The 12,862-nt window shown below is 36.7% G+C and overlaps 2 protein-coding genes across 2 annotated transcripts; one reads left to right on the top strand and one right to left on the bottom strand.

Moving 5' to 3' along the window:
• Positions 1-9,180: 9,180 nt before the first annotated feature.
• LOC113346265 (putative GPI-anchored protein pfl2) lies at positions 9,181-10,607 on the top strand. Its single transcript, XM_026589817.1, has one exon. It carries the CDS (start codon positions 9,223-9,225, stop codon positions 10,498-10,500), a length of 1,278 nt encoding a protein of 425 aa, XP_026445602.1. The 5' UTR covers positions 9,181-9,222; the 3' UTR covers positions 10,501-10,607.
• Positions 10,608-11,005: 398 nt separating this feature from the next.
• LOC113346363 (agamous-like MADS-box protein AGL62) lies at positions 11,006-11,737 on the bottom strand. Its single transcript, XM_026589905.1, has one exon. It carries the CDS (start codon positions 11,735-11,737, stop codon positions 11,006-11,008), a length of 732 nt encoding a protein of 243 aa, XP_026445690.1.
• Positions 11,738-12,862: the final 1,125 nt, after the last annotated feature.

The following is a 12,862-nucleotide window of genomic DNA, read 5'->3' as shown; positions in this document are numbered from 1 at the left end:
GTATTCTGCGCGAAGAAATAAAATAAGTTCTGATTGATTGAATTTGGTCTGTTGAGAGTAATTGCTCAGACGTTGAGTTGTTAATCTCGTGTATTTGCTTGACCAGAGATTGTCTTGTCTTTTCAATCATGATTCAGAGACTTATTTATATTGATGGAATTGTAAACATTTTGATCCCATGAAGTGTTACAGTTGCTGGAGTCAAAGAGTGGCGAAGTGGGAAATCGTGTCAAAACCAGTTGTTCATCGTTCGGAGACTCGGTTAATTTTCCACCCACTACTTTGCTAAATCCTCCAACTGATTGCACAACTTGCTCACTTTCTCATCGTGTATATGAACACACGTGCCGTAGACCACCAGACTAAAACCCTAGTTAATATCCCCCCATATGACATGATTGACATCTCGTTATTGTGGAGTCAGTTGCTGACTTTATGGGACGATGAGTCCTTGTATTGTTGAGTCGTGATTTGCAAATGCTCTGAGACTCACGAATTGAACATGTCTACTGAGACAAAGGTATAATTATGTTGATTGTTAAGGTGAGCAAATATTGCTCGTATGAGCAAATGTTGCTCGTTTGATAAACTGTTGAATATTGATAGTTAATATTCATGGACTGAGCAAGTATTGCTCATCTGAGCAAATATTGCTCATTTGATGAATTATTGAATATTGATAGTTGAACCAATATTCATGGACTGAGCTAATATTGCTCATCTGAGAAAATGTTGCTCATTTGATGAATTATTGAATATTGATAGTTGAACCAATATTCGTGGTCTGAGCAAATATTGCTCATCTGAGCAAATGTTGCTCATTTGAGCAAATGTTGCTCATTTGATGAATTATTAAATATTGATAGTTGAACCAATATTCGTGGTCTGAGCAAATATTGCTCATCTGCGCAAATGTTTCTCATTTGATGAATTATTGGTAGCAGGACCAAATAAAATATTAATTTAAGATACTGACAACTAGGAGCGTAATGAGAAAAGTGTTGATCACGGGATCAACATAAAATTATTCGAAACCCTAATTTTTGATTAATTGATGATTTATTGAAAATCAACCACAGAGTAAAGGAGGGACCAGCTACATGGGATGACGAGTCGACTATGTAACGCCCGGATGCTCAAATAAGCAAAATACCAAAGTCTCCTGAAGACCAGTTGGTGAAAAGATGATTAAATGCTGGTTTAATCATTTATTAAAATAATGCTCGTGTGAGCGTTAGGTAGTAAAACCTGATTACGGAGAGATGAGGGACCGACCAAGGGGACATGGGACCGGCTCTTGGTGGTGGTAGGACCAACTGATGGTCGTTTGAGCAAACTCCCAGTTGTTTCATAAGATTTTGGACTCAATATGAGCAATTGAGCAAATTAGGTCAAATTATTAAAACATGTTGGACCGGCTATTTGCAAGCCTTAGTGCCGGCCTTGGTCGGTCAATGAGACATGCCCGCGTCACCATAATGTCCGTGTCTCAGTCCTGAGAGTTTAGATATTTTCTGGAGTGTGTTTGAGCCACATTTTGAGAAAATATGAAGAAATCAGGGATTTTTGCTGAAATTGGGAAAATTTCATGAGATGAAGGAATAAATAATAAAATAATGAAGGAATCATGAAGTATGGGACCGGATATGTCCAAGGCATGGTCGACCAGCCAAAGAGGCCGGTCCCAAGGCACTTTTCCTAATTTATAATATTTTTCATGATTTTAGGGAAATATCATAAAATCAAGGAGTTTGTTGAAACCAAGGAATTTGTTGAAATCAAGGAGTTTCCATGAGATGAGGGAAACATAAAAAATAATAATAAAAAAATAAAAGGCATGTGGGACCGGCTAGGGCATGACCAGCCGGCTAGGGCCCGGTCCCACGAGTTTTCCTAATTTTATATTATTTTTCATGACTTGAGGGAATTTTCATGAATTCAAAGAGTTTTTTCATGAAACGAAGGATATTTGCTCAAATGAAGAGATTTTCATGAGATCAAGGAAAATAATAAAATATGATAAAATATAAAATTGGGCGTGGGACTGGCCACGGCACGACCGGCCGGCCGGTGGGCCCAGTCCCCTAGCACCTTAATTAATATTTTATTATTTATTATTTTCCTTCGTATTTTGGAATGCTCGTTCGTACATTCAGGTGCTCGTTAGCGCATTATTGTTGAGTACACTTGCACCATTTTGGTCGGGGCTTACTCGATAGCTGCTCAGATGCCAGTACATTGAATATTTATTACTAACCCATGGAATTCTGCTGGGGAGAACCACAAATTGAAGTAACGAAATACTATAAATGATGTGGAATATTTTCCAGGGATTTAGTTGATGAATCTAATAATTTAGGAATAATTAATTGATAACTCTATACTAGTACGCTCGTGTAGGAGCATTAATTTTTCAGGAGATATGAGCTTGTTGAAGTGTCATATTTATATAACCAGGGAAAACATTGTTACATCCTGAAGACATTATTGCTCTATACTAGCAGGCATGCTATCCAGGAGCTGTCCAACCTTGCGATTATATATAGAAGTGATTACTGAAATTGCTCAGTATTCATGAAATGTGTCGTTGCCTCAGCTGAGAGACTACGCATCTACATATACTCTGAGAGACAATATTCTCAGTCAGAGATTCTTGTGACATGAGCTTTCATGCTTTAAGGAGAGACATGAGCCTCAATACTCATCTGTTTGATGGATCAGGAGCATGCATAATTATGGTTTTACAATTTTAACCCTTGTCAAAAATCCACCATCTACATACTTTTACCTCAACTTTACTGAGGAGTAACTACTTTACTGGTATCTGGTATGACTTTAATTTCTTGTTAGTGCCCCTTACTGTAAATTAATAGATATTTTTTCATTTTCACTTCTCTTAAAAATCTGAAAATTATCGAAAGTTACCGGAAAAATAAGATGAAAAAGTAAGAGAAACTCGGTTTTCTTTGTTTTATTTTTTCGTGCAACTGCCTGATGAAGAAGATACAATATAGAAAATCCTAACCATTAATGTTTTAATATCCAATGACCACAAAATGTTGTTAGATCTTGTAAATTTGAAAGCTGTGAACGGATCCTTCCTCAAGCAAATAAGGAAAGTGTTCCGTGGTCTTATTCAACAGGATTTTGCCATGTTTCATAGTGTAGAATTTCTTTGTTTGCATCAAACTGCAAGCTAGGGATCACCAAAAAGGTTAATAACGGTAATACTAGGTGTCCCACCTCTGAGTCCTCTTAATGAAAGTCAATGAGAACAATTTCCAAATCCCCATTTCAAACGATAGAACTCAAGAAGCAAAAAAAAAAATGGAGGCCCCCTCATGTAAAAAAAAAACAACGAAAGAACAAGTTTCATAGTAAAAAATGTTGTGCAAACCTTTTGTTGAGTAGAATCACTAGCCTTGACAAATTTTACCTCTCTGTTAATACTTGGAGCATCTATTCCCTTATAGCCCAATCCTCGTGTATCACGATGATTTTTACTTGCTCCTAGTATAATGGTTAATTTGCTTGAACTAGTATTGAACTTTTTCAAGTCATCTTCCAACATCTTGATTTTATCAAGAGCAGCAGCTAAATCTGCCTCAAGACATTTTTCTCGAGAGAAAAGTGATTTCTCTGTCATCAAAACTTGCTTGCTGAGAGTTAATCCTTGCTTCAGTTTCTGCAAGTTTCTCTTCCAACAAGAAATATTTTTGATAAACATTATCACATTCAAATGACTTTCTACTCAGGTTTTCCTCGGAATCTTTGAGGACCGATTCGCAAGAGCGAGTCCAACCATAAAGACCTCCGTAAATCCTTTTCAATTTCTTGTTTTCTCGATAGAGAGGAGTCAGAAGAGGAGTGACATGAGAAGTTGTAATCTTCTTAATTTTCAACGAATCCAAAAACTTAGCATACACAAGACTTCCTAATCAACATCTCTATCAATATTTGAATCACCTTCACCAGAAAGTTCATCCAACTGTTCTTCTAGCTAGGCGTGTTTCCCAATCAACAGTTTTTACATTCAGAGAATGTTTCGATATTGATTTAGATGTGACAGTTCTCCCAGGTGAATGCAAGCTTTGAAAATCATCTGGTAATCTCTGACCTGGTATGTTATTAGAGATAGACTCGTCCATAATAATCAGATTGCTACAAACACAGACTTATGAGGTCTTAAACGTGTTTGCCTGCTCTGATACCAATTGAAAAAGAGGGGGTCTAACAACCACACCTAATATTTTGCTTAGCAATCTGTATGGACTAACTCCAATATACTTTTAATAGAATCAACTAGACAGTCAGATTCAATCATAAGAAAAGTATATCAAAGAGTTATATCTCAATTTCTCAATTCTATTCGCAAACAAACAAATAGGAATTTGCAAGCCCGATTGAATAAGAGAAATAACTTGGACGGTATCACAAACCAATATCCAAGTGTCAATCAATTTAATCAACAACCAAAGGTTGGATTCACAATTGATTGAACTTACGCACAACCTGTGATATTTCAATTACATAAACAAATATAATGCGAAAAAGAAATAACACAGACACCAGAAGTTTTGTTAATGAGGAAACCGCAAATGCAGAAAAACCCCGGGACCTAGTCCAGATTTGAACACCACATTGTATTAAGACGCTACAGACACTAGCCTACTCCAAGTTAACTTCGGACTGGAATGTAGTTGATCCCTAACCAATCTCACACTGATCAAGGTACAGTTGCGCTCCTTACGTCTCTGAATCCCAGCAGGACTCTACGCACTTGATTCCCTTAGCTGATCTCCATAACTAAGAGTTGCTACCACCCAAAGTCGAAGACTTGATAAACAAATATGTCTCCCATAGATAAACCTATGAGTTTTGTTCCGTCTTTTGATAAATCAAGGTGAACATGAACCAATTGATATACCGGACTTATATTCTCGAAGAACAGCCTAGAAATATCAATCACCTCACAATAATCTTAATCGTATGGTAGCGAAACAAGATATTATGGAATCACAAACGATGAGACGAAGATGTTTGTGACTACTTTTTATCTTGCCTATCGGAGATTAAATGTCGAGCAAATCTTAGAGAAGATAATGCTCAATATCACGATAGAAAACAACAAGATAAGAACATGCAACTACAGAGAAAATAGTTGGGTATGGCTTCACAATCCCAATAAAGTGTTTAAGTCGTTAACCTATAGTGTTTCATGAAAAACCTAAGGTTAAAGGAGAATTAACTCTAGTCGCAACTAGTATCACACATGAGGTGAGGGGATTAGGTTTCCCAGTTCCTAGAGTTCTCCTTTATATAGTCTTCAAATCAGGGTTTGCAATCAACGCTACCTTGGTAGCAAAGCATTTAACATTCACCGTTAGATGAAAACTTGATTAGGCTCAAGATAATATCTTTTAACCGTTAGATTGAACTTAGCCTGTTACACAAAAATGAAAAGTGACTTCATTTAGATATGAGTAACCGTACCTAAACGTGTGCACCTTGTTGGCTCAACAATAGTTAACCGAAGTTAGCCATATGAACACTTTCATATCAACCTCATTCATCTTAACCATAACTAGTTCAAATGACTCAAATGATACCAGTTCTAGAGTTGTTTAATTATTTATATTCTCATAGAAGTATACAAGACACAATTGAAGCAAAATCGGTTTTGATTCACATGAACCAATTCATGAACATTATATCCACGATTTGCAAAAGATTGCATTCAAATATCAATCTAGTCGTATCCAAATAATCCTATCGGAATTATGCCCAGTGATTAAACTTGTTATTTATCTTTCAAGATACGGATTACACAAGAAACAAGTCTCGTAATCGATTAAAATTCAGTGGACATATCTATTTAGATTGAACACGTACAAACTTGTGTAATTCAATTATAAAAATTAACAATAAAATGCGAAAAAGGAAAAACATAAGACACTAGAAATTTTGCTAATTAGGAAACCGCAATAGCAGAAAAACCTCGGGACCTCGTACATATTTGAACACCATAATGTATTGAGCCGCTATAGACACTATCCTACTATCAGACTTCAGACTGGAAACCGAACCCAACCTCCAAGCGATTAAAGTTACAGTCGCGCTCCTTACGTCTCTTGAACCTCGCAAGACTGTACGCAATTGATTTCCTTAGCTGACGTCCTTTACAACCTAAGAGTTTCTCCATCTGAGGTGAAGATTTTTGATACCAATCTTCCTCTAATAGATTCGCCTATTTGATTTCCGTTTAGGTCAAAAATCAAGGTGAGGGAATCTGTGTGCAATAGATAAGCTAGCAAATCTCACAAATCCGGAACTTACGACTCCAAAAGAGCAGCCTAGATTCTAAACCACCTCTCAAGAACAACCTTTAAAATATCAATTAAAATCAGTTTTCACATATCTATCTTGAGGAATCCCAAAGTATGAGACGAAAAGAACTTTGTGATTACTATTTATTTTACCTGAAAGAGATTATGAAAACCTCAATAATAACAGAAAAGAAAGATTAGGATACACGAACTATCAAGGTAAAGATAGTCAGACCTGGCTTCACGAATACCCCAAAGAGAATTCTTTCAGTCGTAGAACTAATCATGTTTCTCAAAAGAAACCTAGGTCAATAGAGGAAGACTCTAGAATCAAATAGGACACAAAGTGTCAGGGATTGAATTTCCCAGTTGAAAAATAATCTCTATGTATATTTTTTTTCAAGACCAGGGGTTTCTTCTAATTCAAGCTAAGATAGCTTGAGAATCAGCGAACTCTATTCTTGGAAAATACAATAAAAGAATATACACTTTGGCCCGGTTACAGAACCGTGTACAATGACAGTTCGGTTTGGCAAGTTATCCAAAGAACTAAAAGCAATCTGATGTTCATTTAAACACCTAAGAGTTTAATCATGATGCACACACATAAGTGTTTAAGTAATCAATTAAGTCTTAGAAGTGTTTAAGAGAGAGTTCTAGCAATGCTAAACATATTAAAAAAAAGTCTTTAAGCATTTGCTAAAATATTAATTGGGATAGTTGGTAGAGCGGTTCGTGAACCATAAGGCTTGTTCACGAGTCAGTGTGCAATGGTTCGTGAACTGGGTTCGCCTACCCTACTAGACTACCGAACTCAGTTGAAAACGGATCGTGAACCGGGTTCGCCAACTTCTAGCTATCATACCAACTTTGAAATTTAGTTCACCACAGTTCGTGAATATACCCAACTGAACTTGTGGTTTGCGAACTTCTTCGCCAACCTTTCCTGTATTTCTGAAACTAAGATATTTATGGTTTGCGACCTGGTTCGCCGACCTACCTTGAGCAGAAATATTAGAAGTTCATATTTTTCTCTTATGATGTTTGAAATATTCCAAAGTGATAAAATCATTTGCATGGGCAATTTTCAATAGATCCACAAATTAATTCATAGAACTAATATTGTTATGGACCGTTGAACATCTTTGCTAAGTCATATTTCGAGATTTATCACAAGACAAACTTGAATCAAAACTTCTTCTTTGTAAATCGATTAGAGGTCACACGACATAGTCTCAACAGATAGAATGGCAAGATAGTGAGTAAAGTAGAATGAGTCTTCACATACCTGATATAGAAGTTCTCCAAATGTCTTTGTCGATCTCCAGTCTTTAAGGGTAAACTCTGATACTCAACTACAAATTCTAACCTAGTTCGAGACTTGACTTAGTAGACTAAAAATCAAGATATAGTTTTGATCAACTAACATTGACAACAAGCTTGAGATAGCAAAGCTTTTGGGTTCAACGGAGCAATGGAAGAATGAGAACAAATATCCAAAGAATCGGAGACAAGAGGCAGCGCTTTACCAAAATTGCTTTTACAGTTATCTCCAAGTCTATATAGCTCATGTGCTATGTCAATTCGCATAAAACAAAAATGTAACTGGAGGTTGGTCAACACGTGACCCTTCACCTGGTATCTACTTTTATCTCAACTTTACTAGTATATATATGGTATGACTTCAATTTCTTGTTAGTGCCCCTTACTGTAAATTAATAGATATTTTTTGATTTTCACTTCTCTTAAAAATCTGAAAATTCAATCGAAAGTTACCGAAAAATAAGATGAAAAAGTAAGAGAAATTCGGTTTTCTTTGTTTTCTTTTTTCGTGCAAATGCCTGACGAGGAAGAGACAATCTAGAAAATCCTAACCAGTAATGTATTAATATCTAATGACCGCAAAATGTTGTTAGATCTTGTAAAATTGAAAGCTGTGAACGGATCCTTCCTCAAGCAAATAAGGAAAGTGTTCCGTGGTCTTATTCAACAGGATTTTGCTATGTTTCATAGTGTTCAATTTCTTTGTCTGCATCAAACTGCAAGCTAGGGATCACTAAAAAGGTTAATAACGGTAATACTCGGTGTCCCACCTCTGAGGTCTCTTTATGAAAGTCAATGAGAACAACGTCCAAATTCCCATTTCAAACGAAAGAACTCAAGAAGCAAAAAAAAAAAAATGGAGGCCTCATGTACACCATTTTGTAATCAGAGGAAGGACTAACAAAAACAAAAGCATGGTAATAAAAATAAAGCAAAGAAATATCATCATAGTCGTGTGTTATTTTTTTTTTTACATTATGTGTTTATTCCCGTTGGACCAACGGACTCTGCCTTATCCCGCCTCTCAAAATTCAAATAAAAGTAAAAAGGAAAGGCTTATGATATTGGGAGAATTGGAAAAATGCCCCAAAACTGGGTGCAATGTTGGAAATCTGTCCCAACATTTAAAAAGTTGGAAAAATGCCCCATTCCGTTAGAAATCCAGTTAAGTCACATGTGTGAGCTTATACATGCGAAAAAAAAGCCAAATATATCCTTCAGAATTCAGGGTTTGGGGTTCAAAATTCAGGATTCAAGGTTTAGGGTTCAAGGTTTAAGGTTCGGGTGGTGGTGGCGTCGGTTTAGGGTTCAAGGTTTTGGCACGTGAGAACTCGCACACGCGGAGTTAACTGAGATTTCTAATAGTGGGGCAGTTTTCCAACTTTTTTTAACGTTGGGGCAGTTTTCCAAGATTGCACTCCAAATTGGGACAGTTTCCCAATTTTCCCTATGATATTCACCTTCCTTTTTGTTACCAACAACCGTTATTCTTCAAAATATCTTATTTATGTGTTCATAAGCTTCTCAAATTTACTCTTTCATTTGGTCGAATTCGATTTTGAGGAACCAAAAAATGGGTTGTTTCATTAGCAAATTCAGGCCTAAGAAAATACCACCACCATCCAGTCCTAAAGATCATCAGTCATGTCATTCTGTCCAAGACAAGCTTGTGATACTCTCACAAGTTCATCCAACACCACCACCTCCTCTTACTGTCATCAATACTACTACTAGTTTCTCCAAACGGATTAACCCAATTCCGACGATTTCATCGCCTTCATACACTTCCACTTCCGCTTCCAGCAGTGCTACCACTGGTAGTACTGTGATTACGAACAGTACTTGTTCGACATCGCCGCTGTCTTCTTCATGTTCTTCGTCAATTATGTCTTCCAGGGAACGTTCGTTTTCGAACGAGTTTTTATGGTCATGCATTAAGGAGAATCCACATCTTATCCAGGTGACGGACGATCCTGATGTAAAGATGACCAGCCGAGAGAACAATTCATTCAGTAAGAAGTTTGAACCACCAAATAAATCGTCGACATTACCAGCGCCGGTAGTCAAGCAACAAGCATCAAATTATTTGCCGCCTAAGAAGCACACTGAGCACCAGTCGATCCCGCAAAGGAGACCTCCTCCTTCTTCTTGTGGTTATTCACCCGTCATTTCTCGGCAAAAAAGCTTTAGAAGATCGGAATTACCACAACCATGCCCGGAAAAAAACTACAATAACAATCTGGTGCCAGCAAGCCGGACTACGAACGCTTCTCCTCTAACTAGGAGGATTAATTCATCCGCAACTTATTATTCTCACTCGTCTCCTCTTCGGGGTAGAAATGCTAACGGCGATACGACGAGTAAAGCAATTTCAAGGAATTCATCTCCTCTACGGAATAGAGATACCAATGTCGATACGCGCAAGGCAACTTCAAGGGGCTCGTCACCAAATTGGAAATATAATAATCATAATGTCCCAATTCATGACAGGTACTACTACCCAGCATCACCATCGTCATCGTCGTCATCCTCGGTGAGGCATAACAACAAGGAAAATTTCCCAATGCCGAGAAGTCAGAGGTTTAATAAAAGCTGCGAATTACAGAAATGGGAGACAGCCAGTTGTGCAACATCGCGCCGTGTTTGTCCTCTTAATGATCATGCTGCAGATGGTAATGGTCACGAGGATATTCGAAATTCGCCATCCTCGTCGTCAGTACTAGGAGAAGTGATTCATAGTCATCAAGAATACTTAGATTCTATTCATCAAATCGATGATGATGATGATGATGATGATGATCAGGGCTTGGATAACCCTCATATCTCCTTGGACTGCTTTATATTTCTTTAGTTCTCGAAATTACTTTTTTTTTTCACTTGTTTAATTGTAAGTTTGGAACATGATTTCGTTTTGTTTATTTCCTTTGATTTTTTAAAATTTTAATTTCTGCTTTTATACTTAAAATGATTTGATGCTGAATTATGTAAATTTTAAGAAAGGAAAACGGCCGAAGTGATGGCTTAATGGATGAGTTGTGTTGTGTGTTTTCTTGTAATTTTAAGATCGCCAATTATGTTTCCTAATCTAATCACTATCCAATTTCTTCCCCAAACCTCCAGAACTGAACTTTTACTCCTTTCATACACTCTGTTTTCGCTATATAAAAATACCATGAATAGAAAGAAAAGAATTTGCAGGAAAAATTTAATCAAAATTTTCCATTAACAAAGAAAATCAAATGAATAAATTGAATTGAATACATACAAGTCCTCAAAAATATATTCATCACTACATACATTGGTCATTATTAACTTAAACAACGGAATGGAGCCCTAGAAAATGAGTATAATCAGTACTAGTAGTAGTCATCGGAAAACATGTCGGCGGTGATTTCTTGATCAGTTGAAGTAGTATTCCCAAACCCAAATTCATATTCTTGAGAATCAAAGAGCAACTCATTTACCATCTCTTCATTCTGATAATCATCATCAACAATTTCATTACCAGATGGTATTGTCATCAACGCAAGGGACTTATCTTCATATGAAGAAGATGAAGAAGAAGCTATGTTACCGGTCATCTGTAAGTCATGAGATCTCTCTGAGACACACTTCTGGAGTTTTTCCATGTGACTTCTCATCTGTATCAATTCATCCAAACTCAACCCATTCATACCTGTTTCCCACCAGGATTTATCATTACCAGCCCCCAAATCATAATTTATTAATGAATCCAAGAAAACCCCTCTTTTCTTTTCAGCTTCTAATTCTCTTTCAACTTCCAAACACCTCCTCTGTTGTTGATCATCATCATCATCTTTCTGAATTTCACGCGCTTCGCCATTAATGTTATTAAGAAATCGATCGAGTATGAGATCAGGATTACCAAAAACATAGGGTCTTCCGGCAGGAGAGAAACCAATGAGTGCAATTTGTGAACCAGTTAAAACAGATAATTCAGTTGCCTTCTTGAACAAACCCTTTCGTCTTTTGGAGAATGTGACCTGTAATCTTGATTTGTCTTTTATTTTTTCAATCTTAATCTTCTTACGACCACCACCTCCTGGTCTCTGCTTTTTCATCTCCATCATCATCACTTGATTCATGAACAGAGAGTTGAGTAACAAATAGAATTGGGAGAACTACTGGATGTGTAGGTTACCTTATATGCGTTAAGACTAGCCGGAGTTAGGAAAGTATCTAAAACGAGGATGATAAATAAACACAAAGGCAATGACTAAATATAACCCATAATTTTACTAAATACAACCCTCAAATTCTAAATAATGTTCTATTCATCAAATTGATGATCACGATGATCATTGGTTGGATAACCCTCACATCTCCTTGGACTGCTTTATATTTCTTTAGTTCTCAAAATTACTAATTTTGCACTTGTTAAATTGTAAGTTTGGAACATGATTTCGTTTTGTTTATTTCCTTTGATTTTTGATTTATTTATGCTGTTATACTTAAAATGGTTTGATGATGAATTATGTAAATTTTAAAGGAGAAGAAAACGGATGAAGTAAGTTATGTTGTGTTTGTTTTTTTTGCAATCAAATTATGCACGGTATTACTTGTTCAAATTTCTATTAGATCGTAGTAGCTAGTTCTGTAGGAAGGACCAGTTATTGTATCACCCACATCAAATCATTCTTTTGACCTCTGTCTCATAATGGTTTCGGGTCCGGTGATAATATTAATTAGAAGCCCTTGATCTCACATCACTGACATAGCATAGAAATATATCTGGCTGGCACAATAGCTGTCGGCCAAACATGAAAAATCAATATGAAGTACCTTTCCTTGCAGAGGAAGGAGCAGTGATCGCAAAAAAAAAAAAAGCGTCATTTGTCCCTAGATGCTAAGTCCTATGGTCTTCTAATCTAGCATTTAGATTGGCAGCTAGAATAAGTACCTAAGTCCCTATGAAAGTTCTAATCTAGCATCTAGATGCGCTGAATGGAACAATGGAAAGTAGACGCGCTGAATGGAACAACGAAAAATAGAATTAGGTTGCATTGAATGGAACAGCGCAACCATCTCAGCCGTCAGATCAACAAATAAATCAATTTGCGCTGAACCATTCAGCAAAACTATCTCGCTCCTAGTTGGAATGCGAGATATATCTGGAAAGATAACTAGTGTTAAAGAATAGGCAATGCTTTTTGTGTAATCTGCAACGCTTTTTATCTACTTTAGCAACCAAA

The sequence above is a fragment of the Papaver somniferum genome, unplaced genomic scaffold (assembly GCF_003573695.1).
Source record: "Papaver somniferum cultivar HN1 unplaced genomic scaffold, ASM357369v1 unplaced-scaffold_99, whole genome shotgun sequence".
Lineage (NCBI taxonomy): Eukaryota > Viridiplantae > Streptophyta > Magnoliopsida > Ranunculales > Papaveraceae > Papaver > Papaver somniferum.
Note: the sequence above shows the minus strand (reverse complement) of the source record. Positions and strands in the feature narration are given on the sequence as shown.

Coding starts and splice junctions, on each gene's coding strand:
- LOC113346265 (XM_026589817.1), top strand. CDS start 9,223: ATGGGTTGTTTCATTAGCAAATTCAGGCCTAAGAAAATACCACCACCA.
- LOC113346363 (XM_026589905.1), bottom strand. CDS start 11,737: ATGGAGATGAAAAAGCAGAGACCAGGAGGTGGTGGTCGTAAGAAGATT.